This window comes from Gymnogyps californianus, chromosome 3 (assembly GCF_018139145.2).
Source record: "Gymnogyps californianus isolate 813 chromosome 3, ASM1813914v2, whole genome shotgun sequence".
Lineage (NCBI taxonomy): Eukaryota > Metazoa > Chordata > Aves > Accipitriformes > Cathartidae > Gymnogyps > Gymnogyps californianus.
Window position 1 is genome coordinate 14,968,231 of NC_059473.1, and position 24,575 is coordinate 14,992,805.

At 45.8% G+C, this 24,575-nt stretch overlaps 1 protein-coding gene across 1 annotated transcript in view; it reads left to right on the forward strand.

Annotated features, from left to right (window-relative positions):
* The first annotated feature begins 3,632 nt into the window (after positions 1-3,632).
* DTD1 (D-aminoacyl-tRNA deacylase 1) overlaps positions 3,633-24,575 on the forward strand; it is a 30,093-nt gene continuing 9,150 nt past the window's right edge. Inside the window, exons 1-4 of the mRNA XM_050894171.1 lie at positions 3,633-3,677; positions 5,900-5,990; positions 8,879-9,114; positions 18,369-18,466. Of these exons, the coding sequence (XP_050750128.1) occupies positions 3,635-3,677; positions 5,900-5,990; positions 8,879-9,114; positions 18,369-18,466 (468 nt within the window). The 5' untranslated portion in view covers positions 3,633-3,634. The remainder of the gene's footprint in view (positions 3,678-5,899; positions 5,991-8,878; positions 9,115-18,368; positions 18,467-24,575) is intronic.

Sequence of the window (24,575 nt, forward strand, 5' to 3'; positions counted from 1 at the left end):
GCAGGGCCTGAACGTCAGCCCCTCCTTTCACTTTCGCACAGCATTAATAGGCTTGAACACCGACAGGAAAACCGGCGATGCAGCTGTTGCGAACTCGGGCTCTGCGCCTGAGTAAGACGTTGTCCCGGTGGGCTCCCAGGGCCGGGCTGTGTCGCCTCACACCTCCTCCACCGCGTCAGTCGCGAAGCTCCCGCCCAAACTCGGTTCTCAGCCGCTGCCGTGCAGCCCGCTCGCCCCTCCTCCTGCCGTGGTCCTCACACCGCACCCAGACACTCGCGTCTTCCAGGAGGAGCACAGCTTTTCTCTTACGGCGGCAGCAAACGCCCACCCCCGCTCTCCCCGCCGCCATCTTCCGGTTGCTCCCGCCCCGCAGCCAGGGCGCATGTGCGCACCGGCGTTTCCCTCCCCCCGCCCCGCCCGATTGGCGGCAGGGCCCGACCAATGAGCGCGGGCGTTGCTGGGGGACGATGCGGGCGGCGCTGTGGAACGCGCGGGCGGCGCTGCTGTACTCGTTGGGCGGCTGGACCATGCTGGGGGCCATGCTCCATTACCACTCCAACAGCGGCGGCGCCGAGAGCGGCGGCAAGCCCGGTACGGGCTAGCGCGGCCCCGAGTGCGGGGACGCCGCCGGGGGTCACCCCGGCGGGGCGTGGTTGCGGCGGCGGGTGCGTGACGTGACTGAGGGCGGGTCGAGGGGGCGGGGCTTGCCTGAGGGAGAAGTTGGCCGCGGGGCGGGGCTCGGCGGGGGGAGGGGTTCGGGCACACTCCAGGGCCCGGGGGGAAGGCGCTGCCGGCGGTGGGGCTCCCCGGCCCCGGTTCTGGCCGTTCGCTCGGCTGAGGAAGGCAGCGTCGGGCGCTGCTAGCGCTGAAGTGCCCTGGCAGCCAGCCTGCCTGCCTGCCTGCCTCTCGGGGCTCTTGGAGCTGCGCGGCTGCCGGGTGTGAGGGCTCTGCATGGGACGGGTGAGCTGTCGGGGCCCGGCAGGGCGTCCGAGGCGGGCTCCTGCTGGCTCGGTGTTCGCCCAGCGCCTCCTGGCATCCCGAGGAGGTTCACCCTGAAGGAAGATAAATCCCAAGTTGATGGGAAAAGCGTGTGCTTTATCTCTGGTGACAGGAACAGGGTCTAGACCCTTTCCAACTTGTTGCTTTTATTTGCACTGTGGGAATGGTTCAAAGCTGCGTCTGGGGAGGTTTAGACTGGACATTAGGAAGCATTTCTTTACTGAGAGGGTGGTCAAACACTGGAACAGGCTTCCTAGAGAGGTGGTCGGTGCCCCAAGCCTGTCAGTGTTTAAGAGGCATTTGGACGATGCCCTTAATAACATGCTTTAACTTTTGGTCAGCCCTGAATTGCTCAGGCAGTTGGACTAGATGATCATTGTAGGTCCCTTCCTACTGAAATATTCCATTCCATTCTATTCTGTAGGCTCTCTGCGTTCCTCTTGCTCTTCCTCAGCAGCCTGCTGCTTATTAAGGTGTAGTAACATGGAGTTAGCTGTAATGTGGATAACTTGGAAGCCAGTTGTTATTGCTGCTACTGTAGTACTGATACTAGTCCAGTACCAGTGCAGCAACCTAACTTACCCTAGTAAATCACTTTTTCTGTCTACACAGTCACCAGATCTTTGCTATCTATTTCTCAGAATTTGAGAATAAGCAGAAAGATGACCAAATGCCTGTGTGGCTGCTGTTTTGTCATGATGAAGGGATAAAACATTTTTATTGCTATGCTCTTTTTTTTCCTCCCCCCTTACCCCCCCTATTCCTTAGAGAATGAAAGTGATCCTCAGGCAAACCAAGCAACCCACAAGGAAGTATTCACTAGAGAAACAGCTTTAGGATTTCAAGTGACAACAGTAGTAACATACAAGGATGTTCAACCTCCTATTACTCGACTTCTCAGGCATGTGAAATCATTCCTTGTTTCCGATGACGGCCCTCCTTCCAAAAATTGAGTGGTCTGGAAGCTCAGAACTTTGTGCTGGAGCTGGCTTCTCTGAAAGTCATCGTGGCACCTGGCACCAGACTGTCGGCGGAAAACTTTATCTTGCATTGCTGAAACGACGGCTCCATCTCTGACACAACTTCGCAGAACTTGCAAACCTTCTCGTCTGCTCGGATCACTGCTGTTCTTTGCACATGTATTCAAATTACTAAACACAAACTGGGTTCACTTAGGTGTGTTGTGAGATGTTAATGAATCTGCGTGCTGCCTGGTGTCCTGTGTCCAATGGTCTGACCAGGTGGCCGTTGTGGCTTTTTTGTGAAGTTGATTTCCCAGCTGGTGTGCAGGACGTACCCGGGTGATCCAGGACGTACCCGGAATGGCTCCTCAACTGATCAGCTCTGAAATGGATACTTTAAGAACCATCAGTAAACGGGAAGGAATGTAGTTTAATCTTTCGGGTACGAGAGTTGTTAATCACCCTTCAAATAAAATCTTACAAGAGATGAATTACAAGTTCAGAAATACTACTGTAAACTGAAAACTTAGTAAGTTTTCTGCTCCAGGCCCTCCACCAGGCCCTTGTTTTTATAGGGGTTTCCCTGATCCTTATAACGTACTACCTCCCCTTGTAGGGTGCTGCCCCCCAGCTGCTGTGGCTGTAACTAACTTTCATTCTATAGGATTTTCGCTAGTCCTTATGGACATCACCTCTTTTCAGAGTAAGCTGCTCCTGGCCACTGTTTACTATAGGTGTTTACCCCAGCTTCTCTCACTGCTGATCCTCATTGCTATAGGGGCTCCCTGCAGCCACCACTTCCACTTCTAGAAGGCTGCTCCCAGCCCCTACTTTCTACAGGGGGCTTCCCCCAGTCCCTATAGGCATGGCCTCCCTTTAGAGGAAGCTGACCCGAGGCCCTGCACAAGCAGACCTTCTTTTCTGTAGGGGCTTCCCCCTGCCCCTGCAGACACTTCCCTGTTTCTATAGGGGCTGCCTGCTGTCCCTGTAGCCTTTTCTAGGACACCCCCTGCCCTGCCCCGCCCCTGGTTTCTGTAAGGTCTCCCCACAGTCCCTGCAGACACCAGCTTGCTCTACAGAAAGCTGTCTCCAGCCCCTCTGCCCATACACCCCAGCTTCTATAGGAGCTTTTATACCACGAGCCCCAGCCCATGCACAGCAGACCCACCTTTCTATATGGGGTCCTCTGGTCTCTACAGCCACCACCTCCTTTTCCAGAAGGCTCCTCCCAGCCACTAATTTCTATGGGCACCCCCCCATGCCCCTATAGCCATTCCTATAGAAGATGCTGCTCCGGTTACCTGCATTTGCTCCTTTCTGTAGGTGCTCCCTGCCCAAAGACCCTATAGGCACCAACTCCCTTCAGAGGAAAGCAGCCCCTCCGCACGCAAAACATTTGTAGACACCTCGCCTGCCTCTACGCACACCTCCCTTTTCTATAGAGACTTCCAGTCGGGGAAGCCCCTATGGGCACCGCTTGTGCCAATGCTATACTATACGCACTCCGCGGCCCTATAGCGACTCTCACGGGGAGGCTGCGGCAGCACCTCCTAGCCGCCAGGGGGCGCTGTGACCGGCGCGGTCCGGCAGGGAGCGGCTGCCGTTGCTTAGCGCCACCGCCTTCTAACCCCCCCCGCACCGGCGCCGGGCCTGCGCTGCGCGGCCGCGCCACCATGAAGGCCATCGTCCAGCGGGTGGCCCAGGCCAGTGTCACAGGTTAGTGTGCCGCCACCGGGAGGGCCCCCGGCCCCGGGGCCTCCCTTCCTCGCCTCACTCCCCCGCCGCGGCCTCCAGCGGCCCCTCAGCGCCTTCACCTCCTCGCGTTGCCTCTGTGTGTGTGGGCAGCGCCATCCCCCTCGCTTTCTCCCACGGCTGGCGCGCGTGGGCGGTCGTCGTCGTCGTCGTCGTCCTCCTCCTCCCCCCCCCCCCCCCCCCCGACTCGTTGTCCCCCTGCGTGGGGGTCCCCGTTGCCAGGGACGTGGTTTGCATGTGTCGCCACTACACTCAGAGTTGCTTCCTTGCGTTGCTGTCGTGTGTTGGTGGTGCAGTTGCAATCGCCTCCTTGCATTGCTTGCATGTGTTGGCGCTAGTCGCAGTCATCTCCTTGTGTTGCTCCTGTGTGTTGGCAGTGCCGTCCCAGTTGCCTTTGCCCACGGTTTGCATGTGTTGTCTCTATCATGAGAGTTGCCTCCTTGCATGGCTCACACGTGCTGGCACTGTGGTCACAGTTGCCTCTTTGCATTGCTTGTGTGTGTCAGCAGTGCAGTTTCGATCACCTTTTCCCATGGCTTGAATGCCTCGGCACTATAATCAGAGCTGCCTCCATGCGTTGCGTGCGTTGGCAGTGCAGTTGCAATTGCCTCCTTGCATGGCTTTCATGTGCTGCCACTACAATTGCAGTCATCTCCTTGCATTGCTTGTGTGTGGTGGCAGTGCCATCCCAGTTGCCTTCTCCTATGGCTCGCATGTGTCGGCATTACAATCGCAGTTCCCTCCTTGTGTTGCAAGTGTGTTTTTGCGTTGCTTGCGTGTGTTGGCAGTGCTGTCCCAGTCGCCACCATGCATTGCTTGCGTGGGTCAAGGAAGCCAGTGATAGCCCTGGTGCTTGCTTAGCTGCCAGTAGGAATGGTGTTTCCTGGGTATGTCCCTGCTATTGCACCGGTTGGACCTTCTGTGTTCAAGATGCTTAAAATCCTCAGGAAGTTTGCTTGTGAGGCAGTAAGCGTGCCTGCTGTGGGGCCCAGGGGCAAGGTGGTGTGCAGCAGGATAGCCTGCACATTAAATAAATAGCTTCTGCTTGTGTGTGAATGGTCAGTAAGCAGTGGAAGAGCAGAACCTGTTAATAAGGAGCACAGCTTTTGTGCACAGCTGGTACTGCGGGTACAATAGCGGTCAGACCTCGTCAGCACTGGGATTGTGGCTGATATTGCCACATTTCTGGGTAGAATTTAAACTGTTGTTTCTGGCTGTTAAAGAGTTTGAGATGTCCCTCTGTGAGGGAGGTAGTGCTGTGCTTAGCGGGAGGATAGATTTCTGAGCTGGAGGTCTCATACCCAGATCGGATGGAAAGGAAGAGTTTTTGGGAGGATTTCCCCCCCTGATTTGCTTCTGCCCATTGGGAATAGTCCAGATCTGGCCACCGGTGCACAGACACAAGCTTTCAGCTTTCGCTGGAGGCCTGCTCTCCTTTCGTTTTACAGAATGTTTGGGGCTTTTGTTCCCAGTTGCATGAGCCTGGATATAGTTTTAACAGCTGGGTAGCTGGTGCTTATCTCAGTTTTAAGACCTCATTTAAATCTTACTACAGTCATCTAAGGCTCAGCCATATTAAGATAATTTAAATTAAGATAATTAAGTTAAGATAATTTAAAACATTTCTTAGGAAAAGACAGTGGATCTGCGATGGTTTGTGTTTTATTGTAAATGTCGTTAAAGAGGTTGTGTTCCCAACTAGGAGGGTAGAATTTGCAGGTTGTTCAATGTCTTGTTTCAAAAAATCCATGAGGGCTCTATCGAATAGAAATCACCTTTTCACAACTCATGCAAAGTATGTAGCGAGTGGTGGAGTAGAGAAATTGAGTACACTTATTGATATCAACCGGGTGGATAATTTTTACAAGGATTAGAGAGAGTTCTGCCACCTCTCTGGTTAGCACTGCTGATCCAATTGTAGTAAAAAATCTTTATACAGTGTTTTTAAACACTGGAGTAAACATCTTGAGCTAGTCCCTCATAAATAAGTCGCAATATTGGGAAGACTTTTGAAAGAGGGCTTCTACGTGATCTTTACTCTCTAACAAACTTAAGACAGAGAAGAAGGGTTTAGAATGATGTTTTCTTTGGTGGTTGTACAGTTGCCAGCTGAAATCAGTACTTAGCTGTGTCATAAAATGAGAGAGTGCATTTAGCCTTAATTTTCTTTTCCCCCCCTTCCCCAGTGGGTGGTGAACAAATAAGTTCAATAGGACGAGGCCTCTGTGTGCTGCTGGGCATTTCTTTGGAAGATACGCAGAGAGAGCTGGAGCACATGTAAGTCACATATTTCTTTTTGCCTTGTACTGTTTTATTTGTGCGTTTCTGACACTGAATCAGTGATACCTGTGCAGTAGCCAAACAAATAGGGCACTCCTGTTGGGAAACTCAGGTTTGCCTGTTAGTTCCTCTTCAGATTTTACCTTGAATACAAGTTTCTTAGTTAAAGTTTTCTTTTTATGGTCCATTGAGAAAAATCTGTTGCCATTCCCTGTCTATGTGTTTTTTATGAAGAACAGACTCAAAAAGGAAGAATCAACATGTTGGGTTTTTCTGATCTCCCTTTTTTAAATGTCTGTTCTTTTTACTGTATGAATTTAGCCCGAAGGACTCCATCCTTCAAGGATGGGATGTATCAGAAACCTCAGACTCTCGTTTTAGCTTGCACATGAGAAGTTTTGTTCTTCCAAAAGGCTGGATAGTCTTTTCAGTTACTTTTCTGTAAAAGTGAATCAATTTTGGCAGCCTGGAGGGCTGGCTCTGGCCATCTGTTCCATGGCCACAAAATACTGTGGTTCAGCCAGCAAACACGTGCAAGAGAGAGTTCTCCAGGGACTTCTTCTGTCTCCTTTGGACTGTTCATTGTTCTAAGTCTGAACTCAGTTCTTATGAAGGTAAAGAAGAAACAGGTAATAAAGCTAACTGATGTCAAGAAGAGGAAAGGCTCAAGCAGTGAAGAGAGAAAAATGTGAGCGAGGGTGAAAACATCTCTTAGCAGATGCGGAAGAGAAAGTAGAGAGTGGGGATGTGAACTAAAGGTCACCAAAGATCTCACATAAACATGTGAAACTTCTAGAGAATTGCAGCAAAGCTGAAGGTGTTTTTATTATGACATGCTCCGTTGGCTTGCCTTACTGTTTGCCTCCTCAGTGTGTAACATTTGCTCTGTTGTCGTTTCTCATTCCTACCTTGGTGAATGTGAAAGATGCTTCTGAATATTGCAAGCGAGTGATCCGTAGTGACTGTGCTCTCAACACCAGGTTGTTTGGATGACTGATGCAGGAAAGGCAGGAAGACTCTGAAAAAAAGGAATGAAAGAAATCAGCTTAAGCAGGCTCTTCAAGTCCTATTAAAGGAAACTTCAGCAATCCTGTAAATGAAACAACAAACATCTTTATCATTAAAACACAGCAGTGACGATGGTTTAAGCCTGTGCGCTGCGGCCTTCCAAGGCTTGTAACCATCTGCTTCGTTCAGGAGTCAATTCTGTTTGTCTTTGACACACACAAATTGGCAAGGATGGTTTTTGTGACTTGCCTCAGGGGGGTTGGACTAGATGGCCTTTAAAGGTCCCTTCCAACCCAAACTATTCCATGATTCTATGATTCTATTCTATGACCATAACAAAGTCTCAGCTTTATTTTATACTAACTGCCTCACCTCTGGTGCAGCGTAAAATGTCTGGCTGATGGCTGCAATTGAAATGCTTTGTACTTGATACGCTCCCTTGTTTATAGGTGCTGCAGATTTGTAGAAGCTAAAAGAAGAAACCAAAGACAGGAGAGTGGCATGCATGCAGTCCTGTTATCAATCAAAGTCCAGCCATAGACTGGGTTGCAAGTCTGCCTGCTGCTTTTCAGGATCCATTTGTGAAAGTCTCCTTGTCCTCTCTGAGTATTCAAACCAGTCAGTTCTGCCCCCCAGATCCAAAAATCAGCCTTAATACAAATACAAACAAGTCCCAGTCACTACTTTGCTGCCGCCTGCAGTTCTGCACTGTTCCCTGCCTTCCTCCTCTCATCCGTGGCCAGCAGGTCAGGGGAGGTGATTCTGCCCCTCTGCTCCGCGCTGGTGAGACCCCACCTGGAGTACTGTGTCCAGCTCTGGAGTCCTCAGTACAAGAAGGACGTGGACCTGTTGGAGCGGGTCCAGAGGAGGGCCACAAAAATGATCAGAAGGCTGGAACACCTCTCCTATGAGGAAAGGCTGAGAGAGTTGGGGTTGTTCAGCCTGGAGAAGAGAAGGCTCCGGGGAGACCTTATTGCGGCCTTTCATTACTTAAAGGGGGCTTATAAGAAAGATGGGGACAAACTTTTTAATAGGGCCTGTTGCAATAGGACAAGGGGTAATGGTTTTAAACTGAAAGAGGGTAGATTCGGACTAGATATAAGGAAGAAATTTTTTATGATGAGGGTGGTGAAACACTGGAACAGGTTGCCCAGAGAAGTTGTAGATGCCCCATCCCTGGAAACATTCAAGGTCAGGTTGGACGGGGCTCTGAGCAACCTGATCTAGTTGAAGATGCCCCTGCTCACTGCAGGGGGGCTGGACTAGATCACCTTTAAAGGTCCTTTCCAACCCAAACCACTCTATGATTTTATGATTCTATAATCATGATGAAAAAGTGCTGTCCTCATCTGGCTTGTGGGGCCAGATTTGGAAAGAGTGCTAGGAGGTGACAAAGCTGGAGGAATATATGTGAATCATGTTTGGAAACAACCATAGTTTAGGATGATCTCGTTTCATACTGAGTGTGATTTCCCAGTGCGGTGAGAGGATTGAAATTCCCAAAGCTATTCACATGTTAAATAATGTTGTGACACATAAAATCAGATAGTAAAGAGTAAGCTTTCTTACTTCCTATGCCATCTTTATGTCACCCTGTAACTTGCAGTTATTCTGTCCTGATCTCATGCTCTGTAAAATGATGATGTTAATTAATGGTCTGACAATGTTATGTATGTGTGTAAGGGCTTTCTTGGTTATGGCTCTGCCTAATGTGACGAGATTCCTGTGGTTTAGGAAGGAAGGGACAAAGGGATATCATGTTATGTGTAGGCCGAATGAATATGCATCTGCCTTCCCTTTTATCTCATCTTGTGTGGTAGGCATTAACTTTTGATCCTGCATGGGACAATTTAGGAATTATCTTTTTCTCCTCCTAGGGTTCGAAAGATCTTGAACTTGCGAGTATTTGAAGATGAAAGTGGGAAGCACTGGTCCAAAAGCGTGATGGATAAACAGTATGAAGTGTTGTGTGTGAGCCAATTTACTCTCCAGTGCATCCTGAAAGGAAACAAGCCCGACTACCACATGGCAATGCCCACAGAACAGGCGGAGTGTTTTTATAACAACTTCCTAGAGCAGCTAAGAAAAGCCTACAAACCAGAGCTTATTAAAGGTAAGGGCAAAAGGTTGGTAAGGTCCTTGATGTGACCAATGGACCTTGTTTGTATGTGCTCTTCCCTGATCGTTACTTTCTTTATTGTACGATTTACTGTCTGTGTTGCAAAGGAGCTGTCTTTACGCGGCAGTAGATGAGGGGATGTTATGGTATTTTCACTAGAAGCCTGGCAGGGTGGTCACTCCAGTCTTCCACTAGCCAAGCCGTTTCGTGGTGTTCCTCTGGAACAGTTTGACATGTAGATGTTCTTGTATTGTTATTGGCTGTACAACATGAGTAATGACTCTGACAATGTAACCGAGAGAGGCTGTAGCCATGAGAACAAGCTCTGGGGTCAGACTCCTTCAAAGACTGGATGTTTTGTGCTGTGTAGATAGATTAATCCAGGAGGTGCATTTTTTCTGAGGCATATGTGGTTAGTCAGACTTGAAGGCGTCGCCAGTGTGTGATGGACAGTGTAGCTCCATCTGTCACTTTAGTTTTACATTCTGTTAAATGGAAATGATGACAGTGGGAGGTGTAATGTGCTATTTGAGAACAGCGTTTGATTTAGACTATCTTTTCTCAACTCTATGCCATGTATGCAACAGTTCTCTCTTTACCAGAAAATGCCTGGCTTCCCTTTGCATTTGTGCTCTATCCACCCTTAATCTTTTCTGTTTGCTTTTCTGTTTGCTTTCTGGCCATTTTCATATTTAGGCTTGATTTTTTGATACACTTGCCCAGAAGACAAGTGTCTAGAAAAGACTATTTTTTAAATGGGGGCTATTAATAGATAATGGCCAGCCTTACTTTCCTTATGAGGAAGGAGAAAAAGAAAACTGATAGCTGGGGAAACATTTAGAGGCTAATCTCCATATTGACTGTAGATGATGGTAATTATCCCAGTACTTTCCGAGGAGGTGCAGTGAAACGCACACATAAAATGTCCATCTTGTATCATCTTTCCAGTAGCTTGATATGTTCTTCCAATCAACATTTGTTGATGATAAGGAATGCATTTCTGATACCCCTTCCCTGCATGCCTTTCAGTCTGTAACATAGAAAACTTCTGTTCTAATGAATTCAGAGTATGTGCTTTTTGAATCTTTATCTTTGTTGAGTTATGGCTAAGTTAGGACCCGTTCCTGTGCCTCTGAAACTGGTAATAGAACTTCCTGGGAAGTCAATGGGAATAAGATTTGCTCTGGTAAGATTTGATTGAGTTGGACCCTTATGTCCTGGTAAACTAAAAGCAAGTATGGACTTTCTTCTTTCACTTAAATGAGGTGTGGAAAAATTGATGTATCTCTGTATATCTACATCTTTACCCTTGAGCTTTGGAAATACTCTGTTTCTGAAATACTTTCAATCAGTTTATATTTTGACAGCAGCTTTTTGAACTCATTTCAGTGAATAGCAGTTATACACCTGAAATGAATAGCCACTGTTGTTAAGTGCCCATATTTTGGCACTTGTTTGCCAATGCTTCCTGAAAAAAGAGCTTTCACTTCTGCATTTTTTTTTTTTTTTTGTGCTGAAAACATAGATTTAGAAGCCCAAGAGTGACTGCCTGTGCTATTGTGTCAGATAACCCATGCATTTGAAACTGCTGGCAGCACTGGAACCACCTGTTAATGTATAATTTTGCTTTCTCTTTAGGCTGTGCCAGTCTACGTTGGGCTGCATCCAAGTCTGTTAGACTCTTATGATCAAAGTTTCTGTTGTGCCAATTGCTTTGCCAGTGCTTTTTTGTTTGTGTGCTGGTTTTATCTACTTATTTTTGTGCATACGAAGTTTCTGAAGCTTGGCAGTTTCCTGGATAGTAGGCTAAGTCCTGTGGTTGCATCAGCAGAGTTTACAGTTTCCCTGAGCTGAGGTGTATTAGAGCACAGAGCCTTTACACACTGGCAGGCTGTATGTGAGCAGGACTGCTTGAGTGTAAGTATAACTTTGTGAAATTGTAATACCTGGGCTGTGATTTAGAGTGGCCTGCAAACATACTGAATTCTGCCCTGAAAAAGTCCTAAGCAAATCAGAACCTGACTTGCTGGGGGCTGTCCTACGTGGTACTGTGTTGCAAAGGTTGATGGGAGGGCCCTGGGAAGGAGCACTGGTGAACGAGCTGCTGGACTATTAAAATAGGCTTAGTGTATCAGCATGAGGCTCTGCCTTCTGTCTTCAAAATCTGTTCTCATTTATTTCCCCTACACATACAGATACACATACACACACAGTTGTGGTTATTGGGAGATTAGAGTTTGATTCTCTGGATTGCTGTAGATGCCCTTCCCTTTGATCTTACAAATTGCTTAATGCATTTTAGAGGAATAACTTAATCATTTAAAGTGGAATTGGTGTAGCTGAGTCAAAGACAGATCAATAAATGTCTTACCATATTGCCTAAGAGCCTTGTGTTTTCTAGTCTTTATATTTTTTCAGTAGACTAATTTGGCTGTTGGAAGTTGAGCTACTACGTGTGCCACTGTTGTAGGTGCTGGGCAGGCAGCTCCTCTGTCTGGTATCTGGTCTATCTGGAGTTTGCCAGCTAGATGCCCAGAATGGTAAGTGTTCCCCAGAGAGAAGCACAAACCATTCTTTCACACCCAGAGCAGGGGGGACATTTGACAAACAAAATCTTGGAGAAGGCTCAGAGCCATGGCTACTAGTTTAACACAGACGTCTTAAGACTGCAGATGGGCACCCATGTCTAGGAAAGAGAAGGTTGCATCAGAAGTCCTTGCTTGTCTTGCTTCAGTGCTTTCTTGGTGTGAAATTCATTCTTAAACACCTCACTCCACTCTGAGGCGCAGAGGTGGTGAATGCAGGTCTGAGTACTCTGTTGTGCAAGCTAATATCGAAAAACTAGACCTACCAAAGCTTCTCCTTGTGTGTCAGGGCCTTCGCCTCTGTCTTGAATGTGGATTTAGGCTTCTGAGGCAGTAAGGATTAGCATGACAAAGAGTGTGAAATATCTCACTCCCCTTAATAGCAGTATCTGAGTAAATATGAGAGGACTGTTCCACAAGGAGGAGTTTAATTCAGATTAAGGTTTGGTGCAAGTTGAAAGCAGATTTATTCTCTTTGATTAATTCCCTTCGTGAGTGTTGTCACTTTGGAATAAGTGCTCTTATCTGGAGCAAGAGTACCCACATGGGGTTAATTAGGAATAACTTCCAAGTAGACAAGCTTAGAAGTAACTTCTGAATAAAACCAGTGTGAAGTTTCTAGGTCATAAGGCTTGAGATATGTCCAAAAAATATTCTGAAAGTAAATTATATCTCATTTTCAAGTCTTTACATCTCAGATGTGGCTTCTCTGTCTCACCTCAGATAAAGATCTTCTTTGCCTCTGAGGAAGGCATGCATGTCAGATTCTAAGGGAAAAGGAATTCAAAGAGATGGGTGTCCAGCAGAATAAACTTGTCACTTTAATTATACTTGTAGGATCCTATTTTATTGCAGAGGATATTGCAAGGAGGTGACTTGATCAGTCAAGAAGTCTTAAAGTGGGGAAAGGTACTTACTACATTGAAGAGCATTGTGGTATAAAAAGCAGGAAAAGAAACAGTATTTAAGGCTAAGTTGGTGGTGTCTCCCATGGACAGTACAGGGTCATGTGATAAATTTAACCAAAGTTGGTGGGGTAACAAGCAACATCCAAGGAGGGTGGATTCTTTCTGCTTCTTTCCTTCTGACTGAAAAATGAAAATCAATCCAGACAGAGAGGTGGAAGAGATGATGTCTTCAGTTTCTTTGCAGTCCTGTGCAGAAGAGGGATTTGTCTGCATCGGAGTTTCAAAAGTTGCATTCAAGGGCAGAACAATCAACTCCTTTGCAGCTTGCTTGTCTGTCTGAGCACCGCAGAGGTGATGTGTTCCACTGGTGTGCACTTAGGTGAATGCAAAATGCAGTGGTACCACAGATGTCAGTCTGTTTTAGGGGAGTCAGGCTTGTCTCTCAACTTACCTCTTCAGGAAACCATAACACACAAATGAAAAATGCCTTCTCTGAAAGGTTATATGAATTGCCATATACTGACGCTACAGTACACACTGGGACAAGGGAAGGAAGGCAGGAGCATGTTTTTGAGGCAGGCAGCCAACACTGGGGGAGATTCTGCTGAAGAAGCATCTCTTCCTAAGGAGGAATTAGGCGTTGATTTAAGAAGAAATTGTGAAACTAGGTTTTAGCTTTCCATTGTTCTTTCAGGCAAGACCAGGCCCTGAAGCTGCAGAGAAAAAAGCCATGTTACAGTGAGGCCACTTCTTGAAAAGAGCTGTGGGCACCAATGAACCACTAGAACCCTTTGGTTTTGTTGTATAAGGGAGCTGCCAGCACAAAAATCCAGAAGCATCCCATGAGGAAAGCACATACTGTGCAGGGACCAGGGACCCTGAAACTATAGGACACCTCAGTTTGTGATAAGGGAAGGTGGCAGCTGCTTTTGACAACAGTATCACTTTTGCAGTATGTTTGAAAGCTTGAAGATGAAGGAGTGTGCTGGTCCACAAGACACTGTGGATTAAGACCAATAAAGGGATTTTGGAATGTGTGAAGAAATTCTCCCTCAGTTGGCTTTTTAAATCCTTTGAGAGAATGAGGTTGCTCAGACTGAAACCCTCACTGCCTTTCATATTGTGGTGGTTGCAAGGTGCTGAGACCCTTCCTGTCTTTGAGAGGAAGGTCTGGAAGAGAGAGGCTATAGAGGAGGGCAGCATTAACAGACATTTCTGTTTTAAGTACTGTTTCCATTAGCCCTAAATCTTAAAATTTCAGAGCTGTGATTCACCTTGACCTGGGGTGACCTTAGGTGAAAAGAATGGAAGTTTGAGGAGAATGGGAGGGAGCTGTTATAGAAAGATGTCCCTTGACAGTAGTTCTGATGCTAAAACAAGACGGAAAGTGCTTGTGACATGGGAGTGCTTTGAGTGTTCTGGTAAAGGTGGGGGCTTATTTGACCACTTTATCAGCCTTTGAAAAAAGGGGCCTGTGAAGGTTACTTTTTTGTTTAGGTCCATACATGTATCGGAAGTGCAAAAGGCAGTCCTTTTCTGTGAGTAAAGTACAGCAGAGGGATGATATGATATATAGAGAGCTATTTGAAAAGTTGTGCTCCCACTAATAAAGTTTAAGATGGTATTTTTTTGTTTATTGTTTTGTTAAGGAAAGATGCATTAGTTTTGACTGGTTTATGTGATCAGCGTATAGGTACATGTCTTTCCATATACACTGTAAATACAACAACAACCCTTCTAGGAGCAGCAGCTCAAGTAGCGTCTGCTTGATCTTCGTAAAGAAGCAATATAACCACTTTCTAAGCATGTCAGTAGATCCTTCCCTCATTGTCTGCATGAAGGTAGAGGGTCTTGTTTTATAGTGCTTGTCAGATGCAGAAACTGCCTTTTTCTGTGCAGGAAACAATTCTGTGAGACTCCTGTGCTGTAGTTGGTATTTGTAAGAGTCTAAGAGACTCTTACACATTATGGTAGCTAGACTTAAGATGTGCAGATTGAGCTAACCAAAAGCAGCAAGCATTCTTCAAGCTTTTATTTTTCAACTGAGAGTCATTTATAGGCATCTCTGAAAATGTGTGTCTGCATGATTCACCAGTGAAACCATAAGCTACAGGTTTAGGGAAGAACTACCTGCGTTTTCCCTGCAGGTTCTCATCTATCGTGGGTGGCAAAGGGTTTGAAAACTGTGCTGGAAAATTATAATCGCTAGTTTTTTGATTGCTCTGATATCTTTTCTCAGTGTGACCCTTTACATGTTTCAGGCTCCTGCAAATTTATAAAATGAGAACAGGTCTTGTTGAGTTTTTTTACTTGCTTTGTAAATACTTTTGTCTCGTAAATTTTCTATTATTTTCTGTAATTATTTAGTAACTCTCTTCTTTTTTTCTTCTGCACTGTTAGCTGCCATTCAGAACACACTGATCCTTTCCTGAAATACTGACAGCTTCATGGTATCTCTGTTTACTCAATTTACCCAATCAAGACAGCTGCACCTTTTTAAAGCAGTAACTGTTGATGTGCCAGTAATTTCTGATATGCCATTCTTTGATGCCACCGTAGCCTCAGTTGTCCCTTCCCTCCAGGGGGCACTGACCCTACAGTGGAGTTGTCAGATGGAAGACATTTTCGCTCCTACTGTGGTAGTTCTTCTTAGGTTATGTGATGCAAAACTGGTCTGCACACACACAAAGGAGCAGAGAGGCAGGCAGGGGAACCCAAATTCTGAACTCAGAGGATCGCAAACCCTGTCCGGGCCCCTGCCAGGACTGTCCTGGGGGACCCACAGTCCCATGGTCTAGGTGTGATACCCATCCTGGGGAGTCAATGGGAGTGGCTCTCTGGAGTACCTTTCAGACTGAGTGGTGTCACTGCCTAGGGACACGGGACACATGCAGGAGGAGAGCATTTCAAGGTCACACAAGACTTATTATGGGATGTTTAGCTAAGGAACCAAAGCCAGGGAAGGGGGTGGATCTAGGTGATTTTAGGAGGAACAAGCATGGGAAAATAAAGGGATACGGGTATAAAAAGGGCCAGCTGCATGTAAGCGATGACCGATCAGTATACTTGTGGCCATGCCCTGCACCTGATCAGCACAGTCTGCCTTGTCTTCTTACGAAAGTCCATTTTTAACTATTTTGAAGGACCCACTGTTTTGTGTGCATGTGTGTGAATGGGGGACTGAGTGCAGCAACTGGAGTTGGACCATGGGTCCGAGGCACGTGTCTGCGAGTGAGGGTGTCCGAGTGAGTACATACCCAGCAGGATGAGCTGGTGAGGAGGTGTGGTGGTCTGGGAGCTAGGTCTGGGTGAGACCACAGGAGGAGCTGGCTATGAGATGGACTAGAGAAGTCCTGGCCATCTGCTGGAGAGACCGGCGGTCTCTATGGGCGAGACCTCTCTCTCTCTCTCTCTCTCTCTAAGGGTAAGACTGGGTGGGGGGAGGGCAGCAAAGGGCTGGGGGTGGATGTGTGTGTGTGTGCATGTGTGCGAGGGGGTCTGTACCAGCACCTGGAGCAGGGCTGCAGGCCTCAGAGACTTGTATCGCCAGGTGCCAGCATTTGGGGAGGCCAAGATCCATAGGCAGCTACTGGGCAGACTGAGTGTCTAAGCCCAGCTACTGGAGGGGGCCACATTATATACATGTACATATTTCCCACTAATGGACCTTCATCCTGATCAGCCAGTAAGGGTTCCAGGGTGAGGCTGTAGGTGCTATTTGTTTTCATGTGAGTGCTGAGTGTGTCTTTATTGATATCTTTGCAGCTGGCTGTGTGTGTGTAGCATACGTGTGTTTGTGAGTGTGTACCTACTGGGAATACATGCTCAACCTTGCTACTGTTTGGACCTGGGGGTGTGCAGCTGTGGAAGCCATGCCTTTGTCAGATTTCTAGATTCAAGACCCATAACATTTCTCAGCCCATGTGAAACATTGAAGGTTGATTTGATCAAAGGAGCCTGTGTAGAGACAGTGAGCTGGGACACTGGGCACACGTTCTCTTCTGCCACCTCGTCTGTGGGGCAGAAAACATCTGAGGAGTGCAGCTGGTAAAATTATGCAGCTTTTTGTTCAGTAAATCACATTCCTTTTCATAGAAATACTTCCTCGTATCATGCTCTTGCCCCCTTCCCATTGGCATTTCTGTTGCTGTGACTCTTCAGTGGTCAGTCCAGGAACCTTCTCCTTGGCTGCTGGATGGTTGGCAGCAGTCTCTTGTGCAGTGCTATAGTTTTTGGCTTTGCCAGAGCTTCTATTTCTAGCTCATGGGGTGGCTTGTGGCATGCAGCCTTTGGAAAAGCAGTTGGGCGGTAGATCTGTTGTGATATGGCCTATATGTGTTGGATGGGCCTGAACATGCCTTTTCTTTTTCCTTTTTCTTTTAAGCAAATACCAGAGTTCTGTCTGGCTTACAGGACATGACAGGGAGAGACTGAAAACTCTTCCAGAGCTATTTGTCCCTGGTAACGCACTCGTGAAGGATCAGGACAGTTTGGTTTGACCTCTGTTCAGTCCAGGACATCACACATGGCCATGGAAAGCTGCTGTGCAGCTATACGAAGTCTCATGTAAATATTCCCAGTGGGTGGTTGCTCCATTGAAGTTTGAGCCTATGGCTTCCAGCATGTTCTTGCTCACTGTCCAAGGTGGTACTGGAAGAGGTTTTGGTTGTTGCTGAGCAGGCTGCAGGCCTGCCTTCCTAGTAAGTGAGACTGATCCAGTCTTTGGATAACTTCTGTCTGCTTGCTGCAGTAAACCTTTTTCTCTTCCATGCATTTGTATTGGTATGGTAGCATCTGTTCTGGTTGCTGTCCCTACCAGGAAGGTCTAGAAAGGCTACTCAGGTGTGCGGGACAGGAGAAGAGAATATGTGGGAGTGAGCAGTCAAGTAGGCTCAGCCAAGGGTGGGGTGAGTTTGACGAGTGGAAAGCTGGACTAGAAAAAATGGATCAAGGAAGTTTGCACAAAGAAAAATGAGATTTAAGGAGAAGACAGCATACAAAGGGATGGCTTTTGTAGACTATACAGGATAAAAATGTCATGGGTCTGTTGTGATGGAAACTTCTCAAATGCTTACCAAAAATGTGGTCTGTGCCTCAGCTGGTGTGCTAATAAATGCCGTTGATGACAAATGACATAGACATTTCTGATTTCAGAAGTGTATTCCTGTGAAGTAGGCAGGGTTGACGGAGTAGACGCTGTCTTTTTTTCCGCCCTTTTTGCCAAACTCTGTCAAAGAATGGCCTAGGTTGCAAACAGGAATGTAGAAATTGCAGATTGGGACTGAGCTGCACACAAATGTTGCCTGCTGTAGAGTATTCAATGTCAAATGCTTCAGAGTAGGCTTCGGGTCTTTTTATCTTTTGCCTATATATAAGATTTCTTCAAAACATCAACTGGTTAGCTGGACTGGATCCCTAGGCTTAGCCTAGGCTAAGCCTTTACATCCTTTAAAATTTCATCTCCTGCCTGTGAGAACTATCCTGCCTATCCTGAACTGTGAGCACCTTGATTATCTGTAGACTTGGTTTGTTTTGTAGACATTTCTGTACTTAGCTGCATATTTATTGTCTCTGAATGTCAGACTACATAGCTGGGTGCACATAGACTGTTTTTTTCTTAGTAGCTTTCTGCAGCTTGTTAGTTGGCTGTCCTTTTATGTATTTTTTTTCTTTTTAGTAGTACATTTGGTAAATATTTTGGTATGTGTTATCTTTCCAAGAGCGCCTCAGCACTTCTTGTCCCTTCCCTTTTCAGATGGCAAGTTTGGTGCCTACATGCAGGTACACATCCAGAATGATGGTCCTGTAACAATAGAACTGGAATCCCCGGCTGCCACTGTTGACCCTAAACAGGTAAGTGAGGCAGAAGGTCTGTCTGGAAAGGGTGGATATATAGGCTGTGTTTCCTCTGCAAATTTGTAGCATTCCTGTTATGAAGCAGTATACCTTTCCTTAGGCATGAGGACCTTGTGCTTCCTGTGCAGCCTCTGAAAAGTTAAATAATTGCATTGTTTTCTTCAGTTCCCTGGCCTGTTAGCTGCCTGCTGTCCTGGTAAAGGTCGTGCGTGTGTAATACAAAACAGCTTTTTACAGTTTATTCTTGCTCATCATTAAAGCTGCTGTTTAATCATGACTCATTAGCTATGTTTTTAATGTATCTGGACCTGCCCCTGCCCTTTTTTTTAGTGAAATTTCTTGACATTTAGGGGATTTTGCATGTGGGTGGCTGGATGGAACAATCAGCTGGAGAGCTGCCTCTTTCTCAGAAACAAGAGAACAGTGAATTTAAGTCCTGAATTTAAGTCTGGAGTGGAGAGGAGAGTTAGCTCTGCTGAGGAACAGCACAGGCTATGCTGAAAACCAAATGTAGTGATGAGGTTTTCTCATCCGCTAAACACAACAGTGACCAACTTTTCCAGGCTGAAACAGAACAGGGAGGGATTGTTATTACCAGTGTCAGTGAGGCCAAACCAACCGTATTTGTATAACACTTCACTTAACCTTGTTAAAATTGTTATTGCAGTTTATAAGAAGGGCATAAGGGAAGAACCAGGAAACTACAAACCTGTTAATCTAACCTCAGTACCTGGAAAAATTATGGAGAAGATTATACTGGGTGCTATTGCAAGGCATTTAAAGGACAAGGCAGTTATCAGGCACAGTCAACACAGGTTAACGAAGGAAAAGTCCTGTCTAACTGATTTCGTACCGTTCTATGATAAGGTCACCCGTCTAGTGGATGAAGGGAAGGCGGTGGATGTCGTTTTTCTGGATTTTAGTAAGGCTTTTGATACTGTCCCTCACAGCATCCTTCTGGACAAGTTGTCCAGCTGTGGGATGAGTGGATTCACGGTGTGCTGGGTGAAGAACTGGCTGAAGGGCAGAGCTCAGAGGGTTGTAGTGAATGGGGCTACATCTGAATGGCGACTGGTCACCAGCAGTGTTCCTCAGGGCTCAATTCTAGGGCCAGTTCTGTTAAATATATTTATCAATGATCTGGATGTAGGAGTTGAATGCACCATTAGTAAGTTTGCTGATGATACCAAACTGGGAGGTGCTGTTGATTCTCTGAAGGGACAAGAGGGATGTGGATAGATTGGAGCACTGGGCAATCATCAATGGCATGAAATTTAACAACAACAAATGTCGGATTCTGCACCTGGGATGAACTAAGTATACTGGACACAAGTATAGATTGGGAGAGGAGTGGCTGGAGAGCAGCCCTGCAGGAAGGGATCTGGGGGTGCTGGTTGGCAGCAGGCTCAATATGAGTCAGCAGTGTGCCATGGCAGCCAAGAGGGCAAACGGCATCCTGGGGTGCATCAAACACAGCATAACCAGCCGATCAAAAGAGATGATTATCCTGCTGTATTCAGCATTGGTGCAGCCTCACCTTGAGTACTGTGTGCAGTTCTGGGCCCCACAATTTAAGAAGGATGTGAAGGACCTTGAATGCGTCCAGAGGAGGGCAACGAAGCTGGTGGAAGGGCTGGAAGGCATGTGTCCTGGTTTCGGCTGGGACAGAGTTGATTTTCTTCTTAGTAGCTGATACAGTGCTGTGTTTTGGATTTAGTGTGAGAATAATGTTGATAACACTCTGATGTTTTAGTTGTTGCTAAGTAGCACTTATCTTAAGTTAAGGATTTTTCAGTTTCCCATGCTCTGCCAGCAAGCAGGGGCACAAGAAGCTGGGAGGGAGCATAGCCAGGACAGCTGACCCGGACTAGCCGAAGGGCTATTCCATACCATAGAAGGTCATGCCCAGTATATAAATGGGGGGGAGTTGGCTGGGAGGGGTGAATCGCTGCTCGGGCATCGGTCAGTGGGTGGTGAGCAATTGCATTGTGCATCACTTGTCTTTTCTGGGGTTTTATTTCTCTTTTTTTTGTTATATTCCTGTTAATGACTATTATTATATTATTATTATCATTCTAAGTTAGTAGTGTATTTTATTTTACTTTAGTTATTAAACTGTTCTTATCTCAACCCATGAGTTTTACCTTTTTTTTTTTTTTTTTTTCCCCCTCCCCACCCCACTGGGAGGGGGAAGGGGGAAGTGGCTGCATGGTGCTTAGTTGCCAGCTGGGGTTAAACCACAACAGCCTGTCTGTGAGGAGCGGCTAAGGACTTTGGGCTTGTCTAGTTTGGAGAAGAGGAGGCTGAGGGGTGACCTCATTGCTCTCTACAGCTTCCTGAGGAGGGGAAGTGGAGAGGGAGGTGCTGATCTCTTCTCCCTGGTATCCAGTAATAGGACATGTGAGAATGGTTCAAAGCTGCACCAGGGGAGGTTTAGATTTGACATAAGGAAACATTTCTTCACTGAGAGGGTGGTCAAACACTGGAACAGGCTTCCTAGAGAGGTGGTCAATGCCCCAAGCCTGTCAGTGTTTAAGAGGCATTTGAACAATGCCCATGATAATATGCTTTAACTCTTGGTCAGCCCTGAAATGGTCAGGCAGTTGGACTAGACGATAGTTGTAGGTCCCTTCCAACGGGAACTAAACTATTCTATTCTGTTCTGTTCAGTCTTTCTAGCTGCAGTTTGTCCCATGTACAGTGATCCTACCAAATTACCTGACCAGTTTAACAGCAAGATAAAATCACTTTGCTGATCGGGTCTGTCCTTGAGTCGCCATCTGACCATCACTCTTCTGAATTAAAAATCAGACATTTGGGTTTTTCAGTCAGCCATGTATGTTTATACCTGCTCTTTTAAAGGCTGCTTACAGGTTCTGTGGCAACTGCAGTGCAACTGGTGGCTGTAATTGGTGGAAATTATGCATCTCCTGGGAATTCTGGATATCTCAAAATATCACACTAAAGGCATTTGGAGCCTACTGGGAAAAGAGCATAGGAAAGCCTAAAGAAGCATCTCTTGTTGCCTTAAATAGCTAAGGTATCTTGGTTTGGAGTCGGTTTTGTTTTACCTCCAAATTCTGTTCTGTATCCTTTTGTGATGTTTTAGCCCCTGAAAGAACTACATCTGGTCCTGGTCTTTCTTTCTGTGCCCTCACAGCTTTAGCACAAGGAGTTCTCAGCCCAAACCATACATAATTAGCAGCAGCAACTCTGTCTTTGGAGTGAGGAATGGTTATAGATGTAAGCACTCACATCCCTACTTGGAGGAACTGAGCTGCTGCCTGATTTGCCTGGGAAACAGAGTCTGCAGAAAGCTGGATGGCAGAGAAACTGAGCACTTTGATGTCCCCTTTGAACTGTTCATCAACCCTCAAGATCAAACCCACTGTTTTCAGGTGCCATGTTTATGGTATAGACTTGTTAAGGCTGAAGTTTAGTTGTGGTACTTGTGCCAGTATTGACCCTCTGCTTTTGCCACTCCAGCTCTTTGTGAAATAGGAAAAGACATGTTCCCTTCATGCCACTGAGCAATGTTTACTGCACAAATTCTCCATGCTCTTGCATGGCTCTGTCTCAGGTGCAGGTGACCGTATCTTTGTATAGCAGCATTTATTGTAGGCTGCAGTTGAGGGCATTAGTGGCAGGATGGATGGCAGCATCGTGTCCTGCTGCCTGTGACTATGAGATGGAGCCCCATGGTGTCTTGGTCTCTAGAGCAAAGCTGATGCCCAGTCTTTTTTGCTCAAGCAGTCTAGTGGGAATCATTGGTGTAAGGGCAGGTGGATCACTGAAGGATGGCACAGTGCAGTTTCTGACTGAAATGGAGAGCACTGAGTGAGCTTTTACCCCTGCTGTCCTGTGTGTGGGTGTAAAATAACCCAAGAGGAATCACCAAGGCGTGCTGGATTTTGCAAGTTTCCATCTCTTTCTTGGGGAACATTGGCTTGTTTAAGAGTTTTGCCCTCACAGTTGCCTGCTTTTCCCATCTGACAACAGCTTCCTGGTGGTCATAACATGGGCTGAAGACTGGGAAGGATGCTGGTTTTCGAACATTGTCTGGCCTGAATTCCCTGTTTAATGAGAATGACTCTGCTTCAGTCTCGCCTGTTGATTGCCTTCCTTTCCTCCTTAAACCTTCATCAGCAAAGATGAGGCTTCTTGTGCAGGATGTGCTTAGAGCACTGTCGTTTATCCTAAGGTAAAGTTACACCAAGTATCTTCTTACTGAGTCTGTGCCTGGACCCTATGAAAAGGAGGACAGAGTCCTCCTCTGGGCTATCTGAGTGGTTTCCGGACAGTCCTTATATGAGAATAAGAGTAATGTAAATTTGCTTACCTTCCTTCTGCAATGTGTTGTCCACACACATTTCATGAGCTACCCTCAGTTCCAGCTCATTGCAAGTCCTGATGTGGGGGATTCTTGTTTGTCACAGAAATGAATGATCTGTTACAGTGGCACACACACCAATAAAGCAATCCAGCCGTGTGTGCTTTGGATGCACAAAGAATTTAATCTATGCCACATTTCAAAGAACCCCATTTACTTGAAAATTGGCAGCTCTTTCAACTGTTACTGGGTATCTTTTCCAGCTCATATCCGGGACCTTAACACACACTGTCGGAGGCACTGCTGTTTCTGACACTCTTAAGCATCCTTTCCTGTTACTATTTGACATGTGTGCCATCATCTCTCACCGATCATACAAGATGGAAGAACCAATTTAAATTTGTCATTCTCTTCTCTCTTCCCTGTCCCTTGCATTTTTTTTTGCTGTCATATAGTCTGTTGAGTTGCTTTGTAGCATGGGAACTAAGGCTTAGAGATGGTGTTTTTTTTATCTTTTTGCTTTGTGCTTTAGCAAGAAGAGATAAATAAACCATCCTGCAGTGTTTAATGTGATGTTAGCAAAAAGAGATTAGAGAAGTAATTGCTGATGAATAGCTCTTTTACGTCATTGGAAGTGACAGTGAAATACCTTTTTTTTTGAGTGATTGTCTGTGATGGTAATTGGTAATCTGATCTTTATAATTCCTTAGCAAAGTAATTAGTAAAAATACATTTGGATTACTTAATCCAAATGTATTTTTATATTCCTTGTGCTAGAGAGGTATAAATAAATAACTTACAGAATTAATAAAAAAGTTAATTAAAAAAAGTCCTCCTCATACAACAAATATATATGTGTATATATATATAAAAAATATGTGTGTGTATGTACATATATAAAAAAGAGAATATCCCATCTGTTTGTGAAACCCTAGTAAGCAGGGGAAGCTACTACAGTTCAATTTCTTGTGAACTGTTCAGTTCCATTGTTGTCTGATTTAACAGTAAGCAAATGAATTGAAAGTACAAAGTAAATCAGAAGATTCCTACACCAGCAGTAGTTAGTGATTGCTGGGCCTTTTCTGAAGACTTGTGATTATTTTGGAATTTGGACATGTGAATGGAATAATAGAAAAAGAAAAAATAGCTGGCATTTAATTGAGCTGTTAAAGCACCTTTTTGGTAAGTCTGATGTACAAGAAATTTTGCTTGAAAGGCAAAATAAAGCCACAGATTAGAAACTGGATAAGAAATGTGAAAACAAAAAGGCATAAAATGGGAGAAGGTCAATATACGCATGCGGTGATTCTGTTCTGAGTTCAATAATAGTGACTACATTTCCTACATAGTCTTTGAGAGGGTAGATCAAGTATTTCTCTTCACTCTTGGCTATGATGGAGAAAACAAAAGGATTTTTCCTAATGTTCTAGTACAAATCACAAGCATTGTAGTTTCCAGCTTTAACCAGTAAAGCAATTTTGGATGATTTCTTTTGAACTTACATGCATGCATTTAGATAATTGCAGAGGTCAGTGCTAAGAGTGTAGCAAATTTCTGTGCTGCCTTGATGAAGTTTGTTGTGATCATTGCTGAGATTAGGCTAGCTGTGCCCAGAATGCTTTGTATGTTTATATCCTGTTTTGAGGAAGGTTAGGGAGATGTACTCTGTATTTTTTCGTAGGAATTTGTAGCTAGTAGAAGTAGCCAGACAGAAATAGAGCAGGAAGACGTTTCAGAGGGTGCCTGGGGAGGTGACACAGTGACAACTCAAAAAAA